This window comes from Rhinopithecus roxellana, chromosome 19, assembly GCF_007565055.1.
Source record: "Rhinopithecus roxellana isolate Shanxi Qingling chromosome 19, ASM756505v1, whole genome shotgun sequence".
Classification (NCBI taxonomy): domain Eukaryota; kingdom Metazoa; phylum Chordata; class Mammalia; order Primates; family Cercopithecidae; genus Rhinopithecus; species Rhinopithecus roxellana.
The window spans coordinates 63092301-63114573 of NC_044567.1; the positions used below are offsets into that span (position 1 = coordinate 63092301).

Consider the following 22273-nt stretch of genomic DNA (forward strand, 5'->3'; position numbering starts at 1 on the left):
GGTGGACAGTGGGGAGAAGGAGGGGGAGTCGCTTGCGGAGTGAAGGGAATTGAGGCAGCCCTCAGCCTGCCTTCCTGGACCCTGCAGGCTGCGTGCCCTCCTGCAGTATTTAGAATAATTAGCAAGTGAAAGCAGCCAGTTAGCAGGGGAATGCCAGGTTGGCCTAGAGCCAACCTCGAGGATGGAGAAAGAAAGGGGCTTTGGGAGAAAGGGGTCCGTGGAGGCTGGACAGGAATTCTTGGGACGTTGCCTGTTTGTGCCCCTGTGTGTGTGCGCCTGTGTGCGAGCTTGTGTGCGAGGAAGTGGCTCTCTGGAGGTGTCGTGCACCCGTGAGGGTGTATATGTGGCGAGGACTGAGTTGGGAGGTGGCTCCCAGGTGAAGCAAGGGGAAGGGGATTGAAAGGTGCTGGCTGTCACCCAGACACAAATTTCCCGTGCTTCAGTTTCCCCATCAGAACTCTGGTAGTCTGGCTCCTGCCACTGTAGGTGAGAGGGGCGGGTCTGAGCTCACTCCCTTCCCTGGTGGCCTTCCCTGGTTGGGCCAGGTTGTGTGGGAAGTGAGGGCCCTGGGGCTGGGTCCCTCCAGGAGAGGACCAAGTGAGGGAGGTGCTGGAGACCAGCCCAGGCCGGGGATGGCCGACTGGGGCAGGCCGGCCCGGGCAAGCCCTCGCAGCGGGGGACAGCAGGGGCCGAGCCCAGGACACATTTAGCCTTTGAGTTCCCTGGGTCTGGGGGCGGGGGCCACTCCTCCTCCCTTTGTCTCCTGATCCCCCAGGGCTGTGGGCCTCAGTCTCCCCATTGCACGGATGGAGCCACTGAGGCCTAGGCTCCAGGGGACATCCGAGAGCCACCCCTCAGTCCCTTCCTCCCTGGGGATGCTGAGGTCATGGGGAGTTCGTCAGTGTTCTTTACAGGCCCTAAGTGCCCCCCGCATCTTCCTCTCAGTCATCCCTCACTCCAGCAAAGAGAAGCGCTGCCCCTCCGGAACACTTAGCCCTCACCTGTTCCCAAAGAAAGTTTGGAGAGGATCCACATTTAGATTTTTAAAAATTTTATTTTTAAAAACTTTTCATTGTAAATAACTTCCATGAAAAAGGTTAAATTGCCCCATGGGGCAGGAGGGTGGATGTGGGACGCAGCCCAGGGGATCCAGGTGGAGCAAGGCACGCCCCACGCCCCCGAGGAATGCAGGCAGGGGCATGGGGTTACCCCTTCTTGGTCCCAGTAGTCCCAGCAAGCTCGGTGTCCCTCCCAGTTAAGCCTCAGCTATAGCTACACTCACTACATTAGTCTGTCTGTCCTGCCCCCTACAGCTTGGATGCCCCGGCCCCCAAACCGCCAAATCCAAACTTCCTGCTGCTCTCAGCTTCAAGTCGGGCTTAAAGATTAGGGGCCAGGCAAAGATCCCAGAGGCCTTACAGAGGATCTCCTTGCCCAACCCTGTGCCCCCACCTCATTTTGATCTCCTCTCTCTGCCCCCTCCCCCAGTCCATATTCTGCTCAGCTCCGCCCCATCCACTGCCTGCCCCCGGCTCCAGGGAGGCTCTGCCAGGAGAAGCCTCCAGGGGGTTAATTTGCTGTCATCTAATTAGCATTTGTGGTACCTGGGGACTCTCTCTGGATAGAGACCTGGGGAAGCAGGGGGAAGCGGAGGTGCTCTGGGAGGGCCCGGTTCTGTTCCTCCCCAGCCTGACCCGGGCCCCTCCAGGCCTAGGCTCTCATGGCGAAGGGCCCTTTAGCTGGTTTCTGGGGCTGGGAAGACGCGGAGCAATGAAACACTGTGTGTACAAGAGAGGCTGGGGAGAGGAGGCAGCGATTCTGGTCCTGGGCCCTCGTTCTCAGCCTCCTGGGCTTGAATCTGATGGCAGCTGGGGCTGGTGGCCATGTGGCCTTGTGGGGCCAGCCTTGGAGCCCTGGCCCAGCCCCTGCCTGGGTGGTGGGGTGTCTGTGGACCTGTGTTGGGGGGTAGTTCTGGGCCCTGACTTGGGCACTGTCCAGAGGTGGGGCAGGGCCTGGCCTCTTACAAGAAGGCCCCCACGCTGGCCCAGTCCTGCAGATCGGAGGCCAGGGTGGCGTCCCCGGCCTCAAAGAGGGGCTCTGGGGGCAGACAGCCACTGCCGCTCTCGTCCCAGGGGTGCTGCAGGAAGGATGTGGCCAGGAAGGTCTCGTCGAAGTCCAGACTGTCGGCAGCCTGCTCCACCGAAGGCCCCCAGGTGGCGGGGCAGTCGATGTGGCGACCGTGGATGGTGAGGTCTACGTCCACGTGTGAGGCGGGGCTCAGAGGTGGGCTCAGCTCCAGGGCCTCCAGCGCACCCAGCTCCCCGCCCAGAGTGCCGGCGTCGAAGATGGCCTCCCAGTCAAAGTTGCCTTTGAGGGGTTCCAGCTCACCCTGCTCCTCCGGGGTGGGCAGCAGGGTGCTGGGGGGCCGCGGGACCTTGGCTACCCGCTTGGGCAGCGGCTGTTTGCGCTTATGCCCCAGCCTGCCCTCGCCTGCACCCCAGCCTGCCTCCCCAGTGGCCTCCTCGAACTCCCGCAGTAGCTGCTGGGCCTCGGTGTTCACCGTCAGCGGCCTGGCCCGGGGGACAGCGCTGGGCTCCTGTGCAACCTGGCGGGCAAAGGCTGGGTGGATGTGGACAGGGGGCAGCCGCCGCTTCTTGAAAGCCCCGCTCAGCAGCCGCTCCGCGTACTGGGGGTCGATGCGCCAGAAGCCCCCCTTGCCTGGTTCGTCCTTCTCCCGAGGCACTTTGATGAAGCACTTGTTCAGAGACAGGTTGTGGCGGATTGAATTCTGGGTGCAGGGAGAGAGTGAGAGAGAGAGGAACCGCTGGGGATGGGGAGACGAAGAGGCACCTGGTGCTCCTGCACGCCCCCCATCTTTTCTCTGGCAGGGGAGAGGAGGTGGGGACAGACACGCTGCTCTGCCCAGGCGGCTGCGGCTCTGGGACACCAGCCACAGGGCACTGGGAGCCCGGAGTGCTGTCGGGGGCTTTTGTTCCCTGTTGCCGGGATATCTGCCTGCTCAGTCATCCGAGCTCTGAGCCGCAGGGTGGCTCTCGGTGCCACCCCCGTCGCCTACCCTCCCTCCCTCACCCTGCCGCTCACAGCCTCTGGCCAAAGCCCTTGGCTCCCCCAGGGCCTGGACCACCGTCTCCCTTTGCCTGGGCCTGGCTGGCCCTCTGTGTGAGTGAGTGGGTCCAGGGAGGGGGCTGGGCAGCTGAGGATGGAGAGGTGGAGGAGAGAGAGAGCGAGCGAGCGAGCGAGTGAGCAGGGATGAGGAGTGGGGGATCTGATGACTTTCCTTGTTTGTTGAGCCTGCTGCTGGCCTGGGCCTTCACCCCCCACGGCCCCCTCCCCCCACTCCGGGCTCAGTTGATTATTACCCAGCCAAGAGCTAAGAGCATAGCACTCATTCCTTGGGCCTGTTTCCCAAAGCCAAGCTGCACAGGCTTAGGGTAGGGTGGGGCTGAGGGTCTCTGCTTTTTCGGTGCAGCTACAAATGACACTGCTCTAGGGTCGGGGCATTGGAAATGGCTTGGGACTGTGGTTCTGTGGCCTGCCCACTTTAGGTGCTTCAGGGAAGAGTCTGGATGTCCTTGGGGGGGCTCTGCCTCCAACTAGCCCTTGATGGTGATGGCTGAAGACTCTTAGGGCACTGTCTACCCAGCCCCAAATCCACCATCCTCCTGCCTTGTCCACTCTTAGGTGCTTAATCGTGTCCAAAGACTGCTGGGGGACAGGGGTCCTGGGCTGGGACGGCAGGGCAGGTGGGTGGATAGTGCCCCGCAGCAAGGCTGGGATGTTTACATGGTGGCCTGGGCCCCTTGGCTGCTCAGTGCCTGGTTTCGGAGACGTGGAACATGATGCCAGTGTGGTAGGCAGAGCCCCTGTGGAAGGCACCTGGCTCAGGTAATTGTCCCCCCAGGGAGGTTGGCTGAGAGCGGGGGTTGGAGGCAGGAAACTGAGCAGAGGTTGAGGTAGGGGGCTGGGACAGCAGCTTTAGGAAGGCCCCTTACTCCCTTCACCCTCCACTGGGACACATGCTACAGCACCCCTTCCATTTCACCCTCCCCAAGCCAACTGCAAAAGGGCAGGACATAGAGCCTGGCAGGGAGGCCACGTTCCAGTTTCCGTTTCTGACTCCCGGCCCGACAAACCATCCCGGGGCAGGGCAGTGTCTAGGAATTCTAGGACTTGGGACAAGAATGTGCCTTCAGTTCATCGCTCTCCCCAAGGAGACTCTGTCCACGCAGAGTCTAGCCGTGGTCTTTGGCCTGGGCATGCTGGATGAATGGCAGGTTCTTTCCCCTTGAATCTCAGCCTCTGCACCCCTAATGCCCTCCACCTCTAGACATTCTCCCTTCTCTCTCTCTCTGGAAGTCAAAGGAGGGGCAGTTGCAAGAACTGGGCTCCCTTGCAGTGCTCCCTTCTGGCCGCACCGAGCCTACTTGGCCTGCAGATCTGGGATATGAATCCAGCGCGGCGTGGGGAGCGAGGAGGGAATGGGGAGGGAGCCGCCGCCGCCCGTGCCTACTCTACCTGCCAGGTGGGATCTGCGTGGCGGAAGTAGCAGAAGTTGTCCGTGATCCACTTGTAGATGGCCGACAGGGTGATCTTGGTGGCCTTGCTGGCCTGCATGGCCATGCAGATGAGCGTGGCATACGAGTAGGGAGGCTTCACGTGCGGGTTGGTGGCGTAGTCCACGTCATCGGGGGGCGGGGCCTGCAGCCCCGGGGGCGCGCTCCGCGACGTGCACGACGACGTGGGCTTGCCTGGCGTGTGCGGCTGCCCCAAGCAGGCGGGGTCGGCCGCCAGGGGGGACCCGGGCGCCGCCGAACCTGGCACCTGGTGGTAGCCGTGGGTGTCGGTGCCCCCCGGGGGCAGGGCGGGGGCCTTGGCGTTGAGAATGGAGAATTCCTGCAGCCACTGCAGGCTGGTCAGGCTGTCATCCAGGGCGTCGGGCTCCTCCAGGCCGCCCTCCGGCCCGGCCTCCTCCGCCGGCCCAGCTCCCGAGAGGCGCAGCCAGCTCTCCGCCATGTCTGCGGGGAATCTCCGAGGGGGCGGTCAGCATCCACGGGCTGAGCCGGGGGTGGCCCGCCGCGCTCTCTGGCCCGCTGAGTCCCGCAGCTCCGGTTACACGGCCTCCCGGACGCGCGCTTCCATCTCGCGACCCCGGGGGCGCCTCCTCCGAATAAGTATGTGGTGCCTGCGAGGACCACGGCGGGAACTGAGCACTACCCCACCCCCGAGGGGACAGTGTGTGTACGGGGACGCCTCTTCTAACATCATCCCCGCAGCTGGGGAGGATCTTTTAATGCCGAGGTCTGGGAAACAGAAGCAAGGCCCTGGGGTCCCACCCCACCAGATCCGCCTCCCTCTTCCTTTCCTCTTCGAGGTTTTATTAGCCAAATAAAGGAAGAGGGTAGGGGCATCCGAGGCTATCCTTTTCTCCCGAAGAGCAGGAAATCAGGACCCCCTTCCTCCCCGCAACAAATGGAAATGGGGCGAGAAGTCTGGGAGGGCAGTACGACGGGGCGGGGGCGGAGCAGGTCCTCTGATCCTTGAAAGGCAATATTATGATAGGGGATCATCGGGAAGGAAGAGGACGGAGCAGTTATGGGGGGCAGGAGGCGAGTTTCCCCCAGACTCCTCCGATGTCAGTCCCTGGTCCCACCACTTCCGTCAAGGACGAATGAGAGCGGGCTGGTACCGTCGCCCACCCTCCCCCTGTCTTGCAGTCCCCCAGCCCCGTCCCTTACCTGGCTCAGAGCGCAGCCGGGGCCAGAGGAAGGTTCTGGAAGAAGTTCCTCCCACCCCCTGCGGCTCTCTGCCCCCAGCTCGGGGGCCCTGCCAGCGACTCTTGCCGCCCCCCCGCCCGACGGCGCTTCTCTGAGCTACCGCGGCCCCGGGACCGGCATTAAGTAGCCGCTCCAAAGGCTTCTCCCGCTGCCATGGCGACGCCCCGCCCCCATAAACAGCTTCCGCCGCTGCTATTGGTCAGTACGTCTCCAAGGAGACCGCGGGCACTTGCCACTCTCTCTGGCGGCAACTCTCTTCGAACTCCCTCCTTCTGCCGCCCTCTCCCGCGCCACCCAACCCCCTACCCGCCGCTACGTCCCGGCTCGGCTCATTCCCGCCCGAGGGCCCCGCGCTGGGGTCGGAGAAGCGCGCGGCCCGCGGCACCGGGAACCGCTATGGATCCGTTCGTCCTGGGGAACTACGACTCTCGCCCCCATCCCTTTCTGTCCCGGTCGCTCTGAGGCGTCGACTGCTCCTGGGACGGAGCCTGCGGTTGGGGGGCTAAGGCTGGGAGCGGACTCAGGCTCGGGAACCGTATCCTTGAGATTTTCTTTCCTCTCCGCTACGAGTGGCACTTTCTCAAGTTTCTGCAGCCTTTCCCTCTCCCCGGACTCTTAGGGTCTTTCTCTGGTGCCCCAGGCAGGTCTGACTTTCCGATGTCCACCTGCCGCTTACATCCACAGAGGCGGCAGACACACCCAGGAGGCAGGGTAATCCAGTGTGTCCCAGTAAGCAGCTCTTTCCCCACCCGTATCCTCGAGGTTCCAAGAAGCTGACATTCCAGAGGCTTCCGCAGAAGCGCACTCACTCCTTTTGGAGAGAGCTGATGAAGCAGAGCCCGTGGGTAAAACTCTGAAGTCATGGACTTCTCAAATTCTCCTAGCGGAGTCAGTTGCCCAATGAATTTCACCAACTTTTAAGTGACAGGGATTAAGAGTAGAGGGACTCTGGCCCTTCCTCCTCCCTTCCCCTGGCCTCCCTCCTGTCACCAGCTTTCCTGCTCTTTAATTATTGAGGAGCTGCAGGGTTGGACGTTCTCCGGTTTAAGGCGGCTGCAGAGGCAGTGGTGGGGGCTGGGTTGCTTACCTAGCCTCTTCCCAGGAGCTGGAGAGCTGGGGTCGGGAAGCCTGGTGCCCAGGTCATGAAGAAAGCCCAACAATGGCCCATCACTCCCCCGCCAACGTGCCTTTCCCTAGCCCTTGCCTCTCCCACTCCTCCAACTCCAGATCCTCTTGAGTAAAAATATTAAAGAGTGCTGGAGAAAGACAAACTTTCACAGATAAGCTCATTTTGCAGTTAGCTCTCCTTTCCTTGTAAACAGTTTTATTCATTTTTAAGAATCATGCAGCAATCCATAAATATTGCATTCTTGATGTCCCCACTGTAGTGTGCCCACAAGTGTACTCCAGGGAGAGGGGTACACAGACGGCACAAGCAGTATACACATGCACACACCAGGTGTGCAGACCAAAGCAAAGTGAGTGACCAGCGTGCCAACTCCAGTGGGCAGGATCCTAACTCTCCAGGTGAGATGGCTTAGAGTGTGGGGGGGTCTATGCCTAGGAGATGCCTCAGCAGGGGTAGAAACTCTGGTGGGATGGAACTGGGCAGAAAGAAAAAAGGACTCTATGAGGAAGCCGGGATCACACTACCTGAAGGCAATAGAGTACAGGCCTAGTGCAGCAGGAAGGAGCCCTGGGTCTCCATAGTTAGGTTGTGCCCTGTGGGAGAAGCCAGGCCCACCTCTTCTCTTTGGGTGAACTGTTGATGTGACTGTGACTGTCTCCAGATGAAGGACTGGGGCAAAAGAGTTGGCCACTGACCTGTCCTCATCAGGCTGAGGACCAAATCCTTGGATGAAGTATTTCTGTGGGCCACAGACCTAAATGACAGCCAAGAGAAGGCAGGGGGACAGAGGAAGAGAAATAGTTACTGAGAAACAAGTAATGGACATTTCTAACCTAGGTATGCCTTGGACATGGGGCTGAGGCCTTGAGGAATCTTTCTGTGCTTCTCCCTAGGAGAGGATTAAGCACCTGCTGAGGAAGGACATGGATCCTCCAGGAAGGGGGTCCTGGCCACTGCAGTTACTGTTTACCTCAATCTCCTTCATCTCAGCTCCTTCCTCCCTCCTCCCAGGTACCACCACACTGTGAATACTACCTGCAGGGGACAGGACAGGAGGTGGTCTGTGTGCCACCACCCCAGGGTAAGGGAAGTTCCGTCACCTGCTGCTTTTGGGCTCGTATTTCAGGGAAATCAGGAAGTGGGGTTATTGCTCAGCTTATGCATCTCAACTACGAAAGGGGCGGGAAGAATGTAGGGGGAAGGAAAGGACATTAGGTGGGGCCTGAAATGGTAAAGTCTACTGCAGTATTTCAGAGAGGGTGGAGGACGCGCTCCACTCCATCAGGGCAGGATGTAAGTCACTACTAGGCAGTGAGACTGTCACTGCACTCTTGGCATCTGCAGCCACACAGGAGCAAAGGACCCCCTGGGCGCCAGGCTCTTTTTGAGGCTATCTGCCTTGGAAACACCTTGACTTTTTTTTTTATTATTTTTTTTTAGACAGTTTTGATCTTTTCGATCTTGTTACCCAGGCTGGAGTGCAGTGGCGCGATCTCGGCTCACCGTAACCTCCATCTCCTGAGTTCAAGCGATTCTCCTGCCTCAGTCTCCCACGGATTTGGGATTACAAGGCATGCGCCACCATGCCCGGCTAATTTTGTATTTTTAGTAGAGAAGGGATCTCTCCACATTGTTCAGGCTGGTCTCAAACTCCTGACCTTAGGTGATCCGCCCGCCTTGGCCTCCCAAAGTGCTGGGATTACAGGCATGAACCACCATGCCTCGCCAAAAAACTCTTTTAGGGTAACAATTCCAAACCCTAAGACAAGTCCACCACAATGGGCATAGCCTATAAGGCTCTCCTACATCTCAACCTCACAAATAATAGTTGTTTCCAACTTTGCTTTCAAACTAATCTCATGCCCTACTAAACCACCACCTTTTCCAAAGGCCAGTAGACACCACATGGAAGAGCCACATGGAATCCACTGATGACACGCATGCTGAGGAAGGCAGAGCAGCCACCACCTCACAGTCCAGCTGTGCTGTTTCAGCTCTTGTATTTGTGACCTCACACTGGACTGGGACGGGAAGTGCACACGAACAGAACACTATTTCTGAACTGCCAATCAGCATGTGACTGGCTCCATCTCCCTCTTCAGTGATTAGGCTCAGTAGCTCTGGAAGGCAAGGGAGGAACACATGGAGGATGGGGAGAGCCCTTGAGGTGAAGGCCCTGAGCCCCGATTCCAACCTCTGCTCCCAGCGCACTGCTGCTGGCCACATGCTGCTGCCTGAACTTAGTTCAAGGCTCTCCACCACTTCCTTTGGGGACCTGGGCACCAAACTGAGAATCACTGGTTCACATTTCTCTCAACCATTAACAAAAGGGGGTAGAGATGGGGGCAACAGGGACAAGAATGCCACCTCCCAGGTGAGTGAAGATGAAATATATGACCACTCCTCACCCAGTGCTTGGCACACAGAGGTGGCCAACACGTTTCTTGAAATGTCACCTTAGGATGGAGTCCCAGGCCTCCCTGAATGCACCTGATCAGGAGAAATGCTCCTTAAGGGAAATCATCTTAACTGGGGGATTCTCAGATTCAAGGGCTCCTTCTTAAGCAGACAGGCATGTGAGGCCCAGGAGACTGGCTCTGCTACCAGAAGGAAGGATTGTTTCTTTCAACCAATCTTTTGGTTGCTACCATTTCTTGTCCTTGAGAAAGGTGCTCCTAGTGCTTGTGGAGGGAAATGCCATATCCGTGCAGTATTGCTCTCCCTTTTCACAGCAGCCATCCTCCAGCCCTACCCCAAACTGCAGGTTTCCAATTGGTTATGATGTGCCAGAAACCAGGAAATGCCAGAGGGATGTTTGTAACAAAGCTGCCAAAACTCTAAGCCTTCTTGTTCTACCCCCTAAGGAGAAAAAAGATGTGTAAGAAATTAGCCCACGGACCCCAGCTCCACCTGAACATCAAGATACCGTGGGGGCATTCCAGAGTCCCTGCAAAGGGTCTCGTGAGCTGCAGTTCATTGAGTGGCTTTAGGTCACAGGGAGAAAGGAGAGCTCCAGTTCCCTCTGAGAGGTGAGGGATTGTGGTTACAGGTTGTAACAGCTGTCACAGAAGGGTGAAAAGTCTCCAGCATCTTGCTGAGGATGCCCAGCAGGCAGCAGCTGAGTGAGGATGGATGGAATGCAGGGGCAGGAGGGGAGCCCAAGTGCAGAGGCTGGGGCTCAGACAGCCAAGGGGCCCCACACACAGGGCCTCGTCTCAGAGTCCTCCAGGCTGCTGGATGACAAGCGCCGGCGCTGGGCGTTCCGACTGACAGCATTGTCATCAGCCTGCCAGGCACCTGGGGACAGAAAATGAACATTACAGGAGCCAGACCTTTGGCCAGATCCAGATGGTGTCTCCAGCAGGGCAGCCCAGGAGTCAGCACGGAAGGAGCAGGATGCGTGTCACCTGAGACTCCGATGAGGGTGCGAGCCACAGCACTCGTGCGTGAGAACGGAGAGAAGCAGGTACTGACAGGTGCAGAGGCTGCTCCTGTCCCCTGGGCTAGGTACAGTCACTGCCACTGTGGCTCCCAGACAGGGAGGGACATGAAAGATGTTCCTTGTTTTGTGAACTTACCCTGGGATCCACTTTCATATTTTAATTACTTGGTTTTAAAGTTTGCCTATATGTTACAATAGAGAGGAAAAGGAAATTGGGCCTCGCTGAGCTATTTTCATCGGGGCAGGAAGGGGTGGGGGGAAGTGAGAAGACTGTTCGTTCTGGCCTGAAGTGTTAATGTTTTCTGTGGGGGCCCCGGAGGGGCAGGAAAGGACTGGCCACCCAGCAGGGTTTCTGGGATGGAAGGCTGCCCGGAGGGAGGACAGTGTGAGGCTCCAGCCCCCATCACCTGCCGTTTTCCTCTCCTCCTGCACCTACGCAGCTGTTGAGGTTTGCTACTAGCTGGTGCCATCAGCCCAGCAGACACCAGCCCGAGAGCCTTGGGGTCCCACAGATACCACCACTGAACGCATCCTCTCCCCAAATCTGCTGTTGTCCCCACGTGAGGAGCGCCAGTGCCCATCTGGAAACCCATTCTTGGTGCTTCTCTTTCGTGTTCTGGATCCAATCCTCCACAACCTCCTGTGGGCTCACTTCCTAGCAGTGTTGTGACTCCATCTGCAGTCACACTAACCTGGGCTCCACTCCCAGTTTACAACGGTGTGATCCGGGGCACATCAATTTACTGTGGGCCTTGGTTTTCTCATCCATCAGATGGGAGATGAGTACTGACCTCACAGGCTTGCTGTGAGGACTAGACGAGAGAATGCAAGTGTTGGTGAGTATCTGACTCCTAGAACAGCCTGTGCTCAGGCTCCTCCAGGCCATCTCGCCTCTCCCCTGAGAGTCCTCTTCATCTCCCGCCCACAGATGAGCTCACTCCCTCCAGTGCCCTCCCTCCAGTGAGGCTAGAGCGCTCCTGCCTTGGGCCTTGGCTGCCTCCGCTCTCAGGGCCCCCTGGCTCCCTGGGGTAGGGAAGGCATGTTGTCCTCCGGATCCTGTGGGCCTCCCAAGCATGTCTCCCAGTGCCCTCCCCTCATAAGGCACCTCTGGCAGGGTAAGGCACAGTGTGCTCCTAAGTACTCCCTGCAGCCTGAACTGCTCCACGCATGCCTGACACGGTGGAAAACGCTGGGTCCCGGAGCTCCTCCATTGGATGAAGCTCCTCCTGGGCAGGGGCTGTGACTTCTTCCCTGTTGCAGTCCAGAGCCCAGCACAACACCTGACCCACAGGAGGACCTGTTCAGTGGATGAGGCCGACCAACTGTAGAGTGTGGCCGTGAGGTTGAGAGAGGCCACTCACAAGTGTCCAGAGTCAGCCTCAGGCCAGCCCAGGACATGAAACCCTTTAATGGCATGTGGAGTCAGCAGGTATAAATGGCTTATTTCCATCAATGCCTTGGTGTGCTAATCCACCGGCTCTAGTAACAGTCTCTGGTGCTTGACCCCAGGGGAACAGTGAGAACAGGAGAGTCTTGGATCTCTCTCACATCCAAACTGAATTTGGGATCTTTACTCCCTGGGGGTGGGTACTGGAGACTGGGACATGAGTCAAGCTGTTTTTTTCACCTCTAATGGTGGCACTATGTGTCTAAGTGTGGCAGGATGAATATAAGGCAATATTAATATTGCCTTTAAAGTGAGGAACCCAAAATAAAATGAGCTGTTTGTTCATTCATATAATTTGGTAGATCTCATACCTATTCCTCAATGTTTATGGGGCAGGACTCCGGAGCTGCCGGCTGTTCAGTAGGAAAGACCAAAAGCAAATGGTAAACAAGAGAGAAGACACACATGCACGCACAAATAAAAACAGCAGCACCACCACCACCACCACCGCCGCCGCCACCACCAGCAAGCCATGGAACGCTGGGCCTGAGAGGCTGCCCAGAGAGCCGTCCTGACTCTGAATTCACAGGAGTCCTCGCTACAAACTCCACCCTTCTATTCTATAGAAGTCTTAGCCAGGGCAGAACATCGGTTACTTGTGGAAGACTCAAGAATCAGATCTGAAGTCTGCTCTCCTGGCCTCTTGGTAAGCTCTGTGGTGAGGGAAATTCGGCAGCAAGTCGGGGGGGCCCTTCCCCTGGCAAGGACCCTGAGGGGCCCACGGCAAGGCCCCGCTGCTGCTCTCTCCTCAGCCTCATTCCCACAGTGAGCCTGGCTCAGAGAGTCAGTGTGGGTGCTGAGGGGCCTTCCAGAGCAGATGCCGCCATTTTGTCTGGCTGAATCCAGGCCCCTCCAGCCAAAAAAATGGAGCGTAGAGATTTAAAATCCTTAGAGGGATATGGGTAACAGTGCTTTCCTTTCACGTCTCATTTTTTGGGATATCAAAATGGGAGTATAAAGAGACCTCTAGAGGTAGATTTTGGGAGTACATTTAGGAAAATTTCACAAGCCCCTTTCCTGCCTCTTATTAAATGTAAGGACTGTAACAGTTCAACTGTCTTTGTAGGGTTGCTCTCCAGGGGAAGGAGGAACTTAGTTTGAATTTTTCCTTAGTGCCCACAAAGTGCAAATAGCATCTTCGTCTTGGGTTTTGAGGCCTCTCAAAAAGAGGAGATAATTCAATTTCAGGCCTCCACAAACCTTTTTAGATTTCACTGGATATGCTCATTCCAGTGGAATGCAGTCATTTAAAAATTATATTTGTATTCCCACTAAAAAGACCCAAATTATCTTTGCCTTTGTTTTTTGTTTTTTTTCTCTTCAAGATGGAATCTCACTCCATCTCAGCCTCCCAGGCTGGAGTGCAGTGGTGTGATCTTGACTCACTGCAACCTCTGGTTCCCAGGCTCAGTCGATCCTCCCGCCTCAGCCTCTTGAGTAGCTGGGACCTGGCTAATTTTTGTATTTTCTGTAGAGATGGGGTTTCACTGCATTGCCCAGGCTGGTCTCCAGCTCCTGGGCTCAAGTGATCACTCGCCTCGACCTCTCAAAGTGCTGGGATGACAGGCGTGAGCCACTGCGCCCGGCCTATCTTTGCCTTTTTCCATCACTGACTATCCCAGGGCCTTCATAGAACTGTCACTTGCCATGATGACTATCCTGCCACCTGTGTAACAGTCCACCAAACTCCTTGGAGCCACATCTGCTTAGCATGGTCTCGCAATTCTAGTCTTACTACCACCTGTCACACCCGTCAACTGAGACCTCCTTTATTCCTTTCAGAAGCAATCTCGGAACACACCACTCCCCAGTGAAAAACCAAAATCCACCCTTGATCTTGGGGCTCGGGAAAACCCAGAAGTTTCTTAGGGGAAGCAGGGCTGGAATGACAAAAGTGCCTCTAAGCCCCTCACCAGTGTGACCGGAGTGGTGAGGATAGGAACCAACAAGGTTCTCAGTTCTTGCCACCAGCCAGGTCTCCTGGCAGAGCCTGTGAGCACGGCGCAGGGCACAGGGAGAGCATGGGAGGCACCCTGGGTTCCACTTCCCACTGGCCTTCCGTGAAGGGAGTGGCACCCGCTTGAAGAGGGAAACAGACTCAAGCAGAGACCAGGCGCATGTGCAGGTGTCCTGATGGGGAGAGAGCTGGCCGCAGGAACAGTGATGAGCTAAGACAGCCAGTGGTATCTCAGCCCTAGGATAGAAAACTGAACTTACAGCTGAGTGTGAAGAGGCCTATTTATTCCATGAGACCTACCAAAGTGGATATTCCTGTCTGTAACCTAGCAGACACTTCCAGAGAGTTCTCCAGCAAATCTGCTACCAGTGGAACCAGAGACACATTTTGCCTAGAGAGACGTGCTTTTCCCTCTCAAGTAAAAAGGGAACCAGAGGTTTTGAGACATCACTTTCACCCAGCTACTGACCGAGGATGCCAATTAAAAACAAATCATGGCCAGGCACAGTGGCTCACACCTGTAATCTCAGCACTTTGGGAGGCCAAGGTGGGCGGATCACCTGAGGTCAGGAGTTCGAGATCACCCTGACCAATATAGTGAAACCCCGTCTCTACTAAAAATATAAAAATTAGCTGGGCATGGTGGCAGGCGCCTGTAGTCCCAGCTACTCAGGAGGCTGAAGCAGGCGAATCACCTGAACCCAGGAGGTGGAGGTTGCAGTGAGCCGAGATCGTGCCACTGCACTCCAGGCTGGGTGACAGAGCGAGACTCTGTCTCAAAAAAAATAAAAAACAAAAACAAAAAACCCCAAATCCTTTCCACTGTCCTTGCCACAGAAGCATTCCCATTTTTATTGAACAGAAATTAAAATAGTCTCACACATTTTTTTTCTTGGAAAATCTTAGTATATTGAATACAGGCCCTCATCTTGAGGCCTCTGGTGAGGATATAATGGGACATTTACAGTGCCTATACCTGAGGCCCTCTCCCAAGAGCCATCATAGGCATGTGATTTCATGTCTGGCACAAACTGTGAGCACATCATAATCTCTAAATAGCTGGCTCCACAAGTCACCCTAAGGAACCCCAGGGCTTCTCTCTTCCTCCCAGTCCTCACTCTCCTCCTGTGATCCCATGGAGTAACTATCAACAAGCAGGTCAGCTGGAGGGAGTCAGGAAGAGGAGGAATAAGCTCAGTTTCCACTAGCACTATTGGCTAAAACAACTCCCAGCAGCTCCCTCTGCTAAAAAAATAGGGGTGGGTAAGGGAGCCCCTTGAGGGAGGCAAGAACCAAATTTATCTCCTAAAGCCAAGTAAGGGGTTGACCAGGGTAGAGTTGCCTCAGACACAGGGCACGGTTAAGGCAGAGACATCATCTTGACGGAGGATGCCAATTAAAACCAAATCCTTTCCACAGCCCTTGCCACAGAAGCATTCCCATTTTTGTAAAACAGAAATACAGTCTCACAAATATTTTTTTCTCAGAAGATCTTAGTACCCTGAATACAGGCCCTTGCCAATCAGGAATGGAAGCCTTGCTCACAACCCCAAGCAAGCGCCTCCCAGGTGTGTGCGTGCCCAGCAAGCTTGGACAGGGCAAAGCATTGGCAGGGAGGACAGTACTGGCACCGAGTGAACAGGAACTTTCATACCAAGTCTAGAGAACACACATGAGTTTAGAAAATAAACAAACCAGACAGACAGATTTACATTTGGCAAAATGATGTGGAACACAAATGGACAGATGGAAGCCAGGCCAGGAGCGGGAAGGCAGGGAGTGAAGCAGCCCCTGGGCCCCAGCAGCTCCAGTCCAGGCCTAACTGGCAGGAGTCTGGCCCCTTGGTCAGCGCTCCCTCCTCCACGCTCCGGCAGGAAGCGGGTCTTCCCTGGGCCTGTGCAGGAGAAGCAGGGGAACCGATACTGCCTCTTTTGGTCTCACTGAAGACGAAGAGGCCTGGGCAGTGCCTTTAGAACAAACTAAACAGAAAATGACTCAAGACAGCCCTTTGAAGGGCTGGAGAAAGTGTCTCTAGAGAATCCCAGCTTCCCCTGCCACACGCTTGTGTGGGGCCAGAGCGTGCTTGGACTGTGTCTTGCACAGACTGATGGAGAGTGGCAACCACAGAGGTCGTGTGGCTCCAACGCCTCCAGCCACGTCGCTGAGCGAGTAAAGCACTGGACCCGTGATGTGGCTGTTCTGAAGCTGAAGTGAGTCTTCGTTCGGCGAATGTTTAAGAGGATTCAAACAACACAGTGTTAAGGACAATCTCTGTCGTGAAACCCGGAGGGGACATCTGACTGAGTCCACTTGGGCAAGATGTGGATTTTAGAAAAGCAGTTTTTAGAGCCCTTGAATGGGAACATTCACTAAAAAGGCACTTGGTGCTCAAAGTGTGATTAACCTGATTCTGTGTAAGACATTAGCTAGATTCGGTTTAGCATCATAAGGAGGAATAAGGGGCACAACCTGACAACCTGATCACTATGAAGTTACAGCTCCAGGGAGCATAAAGGAGCCCTAACTTGACCTCTCCATTGGGATCCAAATCCAGTAGTATGTACAATGCAACTGGTAACCCAAAGCTCACTGCATCACAGAGCTATTCCCTAGCCTCTAAAATGCTGACTTTCACATTCCTCTCTGATCCTAGCTGAAACACTTTTCTTCTGAGGAGCTACGGCTTCACTTTTAAAGGGTTCGGGCAATCCTTCCAAGACCTTCGTAGAGAGGTGGTGTCTGTCTGCTCAAACTTCCTGTTGATGAAAACAAGACCAGGCCACCTGACACGGCACCTGCAAGGCCGTGATGTGGGGTGGAGAGTGGTCAGGCCAAATCATAAGTTTTGCTTCTTTCTTCCTATCCTAATATTCTCACTCAGAGCAAGGCTGGCTCATTGCAAAAAGCTCAAGGACTCTCCCAGGCCTTCTTACTTCCTTTCAGCAACTGGTCTCCAGCACTAGCACACCCCAGGCCTTCTTGGCAGGAACTGCAGGGCAGGAGATGGGTGTACCAGGGTGAGAGCAGGGGTAAGAGCACAGGGATCGTCTCCCACCAAGTTCATGTTCAGCAGACTGCCACTCACCAGGTAAGCAGACCTCAGAGCACAGCTTATTGTCCAGTGCTTTCACGCTTGCGATGTCAAAGTCATTGTTATTGTCACACTCCATACCTAGAAATGCGCATGTCCTCTGGCCTGTAATGGAGTTAATGCAGTTAGAGAGGTGCTGGCTGTGTTTTTCTCTGCATTGCTGTCCTTAAAATAAAAATCTTAAGGATGGAGACCAAAAAAAATCAAATGATATGTTAAAAAAAGACAATAATTTAGTGGGTAAAGAGTGGACAAGAAAGGAATCACATTGTGTGGGCATGTCTATGTTCTCACGCTATCCTGCTGTTTCCCTAGAGCCCTTTCCGTCTGCTGTTCCCTAACAAGTCAGATCACTGAGGAGGGCTGTAGGACACAGGCTCAACAGAGAACACTACAGCGAGCAGAGCTGGGCAGAGGCCAGGCTGGTGAGGCTGCAACCAACCGGCAGAAGCTAGGGAGGGCCGGTGAGGAGGTCATCCTGCTCATGCCTGCATCTGCCTTGGGTGCGAGCTGGGTTTGTTTATGACCACATGGCTCTGCAAAATAAGTACATGAAACAACAACTAAAGGTCTTAGGGTCCATCATTTTGCATATCAAATCAGAATGACTACATTCACAAAATTATGATTTCCTTTCTTACGAGACCTCAGTTGTTATTTTCAGTGTGTTTAAGTGGCTAACCAGAAATCTACAGACATGTAAGAAGGGAAGGGAAAAGTTTTAAAAGGTGTCTTTTTTTAAAATCAAGCTCCCCTCTTTTTTTCTCAGTGAAAACAGAGAGAATAAAACCAATGTATTCCATGGGCTAGGGAATGTCAGGTGAAACAACCTGGCCACACTGTACTTCTTAGAAGCAAATATTCTATGGGAGAAACAATCACAAGGGGTAACTCTAGAGCCTCAAGCACTGAAGTCATCAACTGAGTTGGTGACACTCCAAACCCCCTTGGGCTGGGGTGCAAGAGCTGACGGAGGCAGCCTTGGTGGCCACCTTCTCCTTCAAGCTCCTTGGCCAGGCGGGAGCTGTCATGTCCACATGCACACCTCAAACACTTCCCAAGCGGCGGCCAGCGCTAAAGCAGAAGCAATAGGATGGCATCTGCTGGTGCTTCTGCATCCAGGCCGGGCGTATGTGTGCTCTGGAGGCGCCCCTGAGGGAGGTGCCTCAGAGCAGCAGGAGGAAGAGTCTGGCTCCTGGAACACGTGGTGTTCCCTGCTTGTGGGAGACTTTCCTGCCCACCTTCTTCCTCCTGTGTCCTTGCTCTGTGGGCCATTCCTTCTCTTCTAGCCTTACTGGAAACAACATTCTTCCAACTGAAGATATAACAGAGGCCTGAATTATGGTAAAGGAAGATCATTACAATAGCCTTTAAAATACTTGCCTAAGCTGAGCTCCATGAAGAAACTTGGACCTGTTTCCTTGACCACGCCTTTAATATGTCTGCTGGCTCCTGAGAGTCCTCTTTTACAGTAACGTCGACCATTTTCCTAACTAAAGCAAGACCTGACCAACTGCCAAATAGTCCTCTTCCCCACAGTGGAAGAAACGGCTACTGCTGTTCAACACTGAGACTGCCAGAAGAGCTCTGTGGGGCTCCACTGAAAACCTGCAGCAGGGAGGCCGATGATGGGAGCTGCTTAGAGAGCTTCCGAATCTACTTAAGGTAAACATAGACCTGTATGTATCTCCTGCAGCACTTGCACCTGACGTCCATGGCTCTGAGACCCAGAAAGAGCTGAGGAGGTCACAGAGGTCATCAGTGCTCTGCTTGCTTTGATGTACCACTAAGACGACGACCTTTCCCTTAACAGTCCCACACAACTGAGCAGTGCCACCAAGTCATACCAGTACCCTTTTCTTTACCCCTTAAAGAAGACCCAGGAAAGAAAGATAACTAGAGGAAGTAAAGGACCAGATCTTTTACCATCTTCCTGCGTGGGTGATCCATCCTCTTCCTCCATAACATCATTTCCCTAGGACAGAAGGAAGGCCCTGTGAGTCTATAAAGTGGCAAAATGAGTAAACTGATTGGCTGAAGACAGAACTAATCATCCTAATGGTATCTAACTCCAGGGCCTACATTAACAGCATATATTTCCATCTGTGTTTAATATGCCTGAGAGGCTGAGTAGAGGCAGATTTTGCTTGGTGAGGCACCATCTGCCTATAGGGATTAGATCCAAGCCACATTACCCATATATGCTCAGAAGGGTATGTCAGGAACACCCTTGTTAATAGTTTAGCTGATACTGTTTCTCTTGTTTTTTTTTTTTTTTTTTTTTTTTTGAGACGGAGTTTCGCTCTTGTTGCCCAGGCTAGAGTACAATGGCATGATCTCGGCTCACCACAACCTCCACCTCCCAGGTGCAAGTGATTCTCCTGCCTCAGCCTCCCTAGTAGCTGGGATTACAGGCACGTGCCACCACGCCTGGCAAATTGATACCGTTTCTCTAAGGTAGAAGTAAAAGTTACTAAATGAAAGAGCAAATTGTGAGATCATAAAACTTTGAGAAATTCCTTAAGATCCCAAACCCCATCCAGATCCTCCATTGAGAGTAGCTGGCTCAAGAAGAGTTCTAGACCTCTCCCTGTGAGCCGGCGTTCCACAGCACACCACGGTCAGGGCACGTCTCACACTGAACTGTGGTCCTGTCTGCCTGCTAGACTGGGCTCCTAGATGGGTGCAGTGGGTGGGGGTAGGCAGAAACCTCGCCACACAGATCTGTATAGGTCTGTATGTGCCCCAGCACCAATGAGCACCTGTGACACAGTCCCCCATGTAAATACTAGTGGAATGACAGACAATACATTCTTAAGGCCAGGGGCTGGCAGGAAAAGTTCCCTCTTGAACTCACTCCACACCAGTGACCCTGGGAACCAGTGGCCTCACTCACTGGACAGTCCACAGGCCCTGGTGCAGCTGCTCTCATCTCTACCCACATTCTACTTCTCACTGATCTAGGCATGTCCCCTAGGAAGGCTTCGTTAGCAAAGCCTCCCAGCCCTGGTCCTTATTGGCATCCCCAGCCAAGGCCAGCACTGCTCTGGCTATGCGAAGGGGCACCACTCCATGCTGTTGGGGTTACCTCTGCATCCTGCTCTCCAGCTGGGAGGCCAGCAAAGTTGCTGTCTGGAGACTCCGCTGGCAGCCCCTGCAGAAGAGCACAGTTTTTACAGGCTCTTCCATCAAGCTCTCGTGACAGCAAACCCAAACCTTCTTCAGTACAAAATTGGTGTCAAATAGGAGGGTCAGACCTAAGGGAATGCCTTGTTTTCTGTGGCACTCCTGGCATTTTGGGGCGCTTTGCAGCCATGCATGGCAGACCTTTGGTTATGCTACTTTGGACACGTATGCAAAGAACAGAGAAGCCAGGGCGGTTCCTGTCCCTTCCCTTACCTCTTCTTCTTCCGAGGGGGCTCTGCTGGCAGACTGGGGGGAAGGGAGAGCCTCTCCCTCCTCTTCAGTGCCAGGGGCGACGTAGGAGCCAGACATGGAGGAGACGGTGTCGGTGCTGATCTGGGAGGATGCCATGGACATGACAGACTGGGCCAAGCTGCTGCTGGCAGGGCCTTTGGAGACAGGGGATGGGGAAGGAGCCTGGAGGTCAGGCAGGGCTTCTGCAAGCTTTCTGGGGAGCAGAGCCCTCTCCCTGCACTCAGGCAGTGAGGAGTGAAGTGGCCTTATCTTGCCCTCCCCTAAAAGTGGTTTTAGGTTTACGGTTTTCCAAAATTCTGCTCCTTTATATTTTAGAGCTCAGAACTTAGCCTTGGGGACAAGACATTTGCTTTTCCCTGTCATCATGCTAAAGGAAACCTCATGACAGCAGGACTGGGGCTGAGAGAACTGACACCCCGCTAGCTGCAGGCAAGCCCGCTAACCCATGGTAGGAAAGCAAGTCCTCTTCCCTCTCAAGCCAGGGCCTACTTGTCATGCAGTCCAGGTATTAGCTTGCCACTTCCATGTCCCTTCCCAGAGGAAACACCAGGACACTATGGGCTAGGTAAGGGGGAAGGACATGCAGCCACTCCCTGCTCCTCATGTACCTTCTGGGGAGGAAATAGTGGACGACAGAGGCGTCCCTGTACAAGACGACTGGTCAATAGCTCCAGATGATGACAAGGTGAGATTCTCACTTTCTGGAGTCACACCACATTCCTGGAGGGTGTGGGGGACACAACAGGACATGGAGCAAGTGCGAGTCACCTGTGCTGGAGGAAGGGGTCAGGGCGGAGGTCTGGGTGGAGATGAGGAGGAAAGGCGGCACTGGGAGGTCTGGGTAGAGATGAGGAGGAAAGGCTGGCACTGGGAGGTCTGGGTAGAGATGAGGAGGAAAGGCGGCACTGGGAGGTCTGGGTAGAGATGAGGAGGAAAGGCGGCACTGGGAGGTCTGGGTAGAGATGAGGAGGAAAAGGCGGCACTGGGAGGTCTGGGTAGAGATGAGGAGGAAAAGGCGGCACTGGGAGGTCTGGGTAGAGATGAGGAGGAAAAGGCGGCACTGGGAGGTCTGGGTAGAGATGAGGAGGAAAGGCGGCGCTGGGAGGTCTGGGTGGAGATGAGGAGGAAAGGCGGCGCTGGGAGGTCTGGGTAGAGATGAGGAGGAAAGGCGGCGCTGGGAGGTCTGGGTAGAGATGAGGAGGAAAGGCGGCGCTGGGAGGTCTGGGTAGAGATGAGGAGGAAAGGCGACACTGGGAGGGACTGAGTGGCATGCAGAGGCCGCAGCTTGTCTCTTCCGTCCTCACTTCTCAGCCCAAGCCTGGAATGACTGCCTCCCAGGGGAGGCGCACACTTCAGTCAATACCTCCTGCCCAGGGCACAGCATCTGCTGCGGCCATACAAAGATGCAGCTCAGGTGACACAGGTCACCCCGCAGCTGTGACATGGGGACACCCCAGGTTTCCCCAGGATTATGATCAGCTTTCCTTGAGGCAAAAGCATACAAAGACAGCAGAGGCCTTCCTGCCTGCAGGGTATCTCCACACGGACCCCAGTTAACTCCTGCCCAGCTGCTTTCTGATACAAACACCACCTTGCTCCCCAGCCTGCTGCTCCTCCCACGCCCCCATCTCCGATCCCAGCTCCCATCTGCCAGGCATCTGGGTGCACATCCGAGGCAGATGCAAAGTTCTATGAACTGTGTCTCCATAATCCCTTCCCTCTCCTCCAGGCGCTTCTCTTTTGTCTTAGTTCAGGCAGTCCTTCTTGCCTGGGCTACCAAAGCCCTTTCCTGGCTGGGTCTGTCTCCTGTCTAGTCCAGGCTGCATGCTGCGGTCAGGTGGGCCTTTGGGAAACGAAGTGCTCACTGTGTCCCCGGCTTGCTCCGAGCCCCGACTTCCTGCTCTGTGCCTTTGCATGCACCGTCCTCTCCACATGGATGTTTCTCTCAGCTTTTTCATGTCTAAAAAACTTCAA

At 55.0% G+C, this 22273-nt stretch overlaps 2 protein-coding genes across 4 annotated transcripts in view; both read right to left on the reverse strand.

Annotated features, from left to right (window-relative positions):
• Positions 1 to 1034: 1034 nt before the first annotated feature.
• Positions 1035 to 5941, reverse strand: FOXJ1 (forkhead box J1). Its single transcript, XM_010387534.2, has 3 exons — positions 5757 to 5941; positions 4537 to 5203; positions 1035 to 2788 (listed from the first exon to the last, which is right to left on the reverse strand). Exons 2-3 carry the CDS (start codon positions 5032 to 5034, stop codon positions 2021 to 2023), a joined length of 1266 nt encoding a protein of 421 aa, XP_010385836.1. The 5' UTR covers positions 5035 to 5203; positions 5757 to 5941; the 3' UTR covers positions 1035 to 2020.
• Positions 5942 to 8534: 2593 nt separating this feature from the next.
• Positions 8535 to 22273, reverse strand: part of RNF157 (ring finger protein 157) — a 97995-nt gene continuing 84256 nt past the window's right edge. Inside the window, exons 14-20 of one of the 3 annotated variants that reach the window (XM_030923400.1) lie at positions 20908 to 21019; positions 20261 to 20433; positions 19950 to 20015; positions 18788 to 18836; positions 18103 to 18195; positions 16856 to 16966; positions 8535 to 10221 (exon numbers count right to left, since the gene is read on the reverse strand). In XM_030923400.1, the coding sequence (XP_030779260.1) occupies positions 10103 to 10221; positions 16856 to 16966; positions 18103 to 18195; positions 18788 to 18836; positions 19950 to 20015; positions 20261 to 20433; positions 20908 to 21019 (723 nt within the window). In that variant the 3' untranslated portion in view covers positions 8535 to 10102. The remainder of the gene's footprint in view (positions 10222 to 16855; positions 16967 to 18102; positions 18196 to 18787; positions 18837 to 19949; positions 20016 to 20260; positions 20434 to 20907; positions 21020 to 22273) is intronic. The other 2 variants (XM_030923401.1, XM_030923402.1) reach the window with 2 other exon arrangements.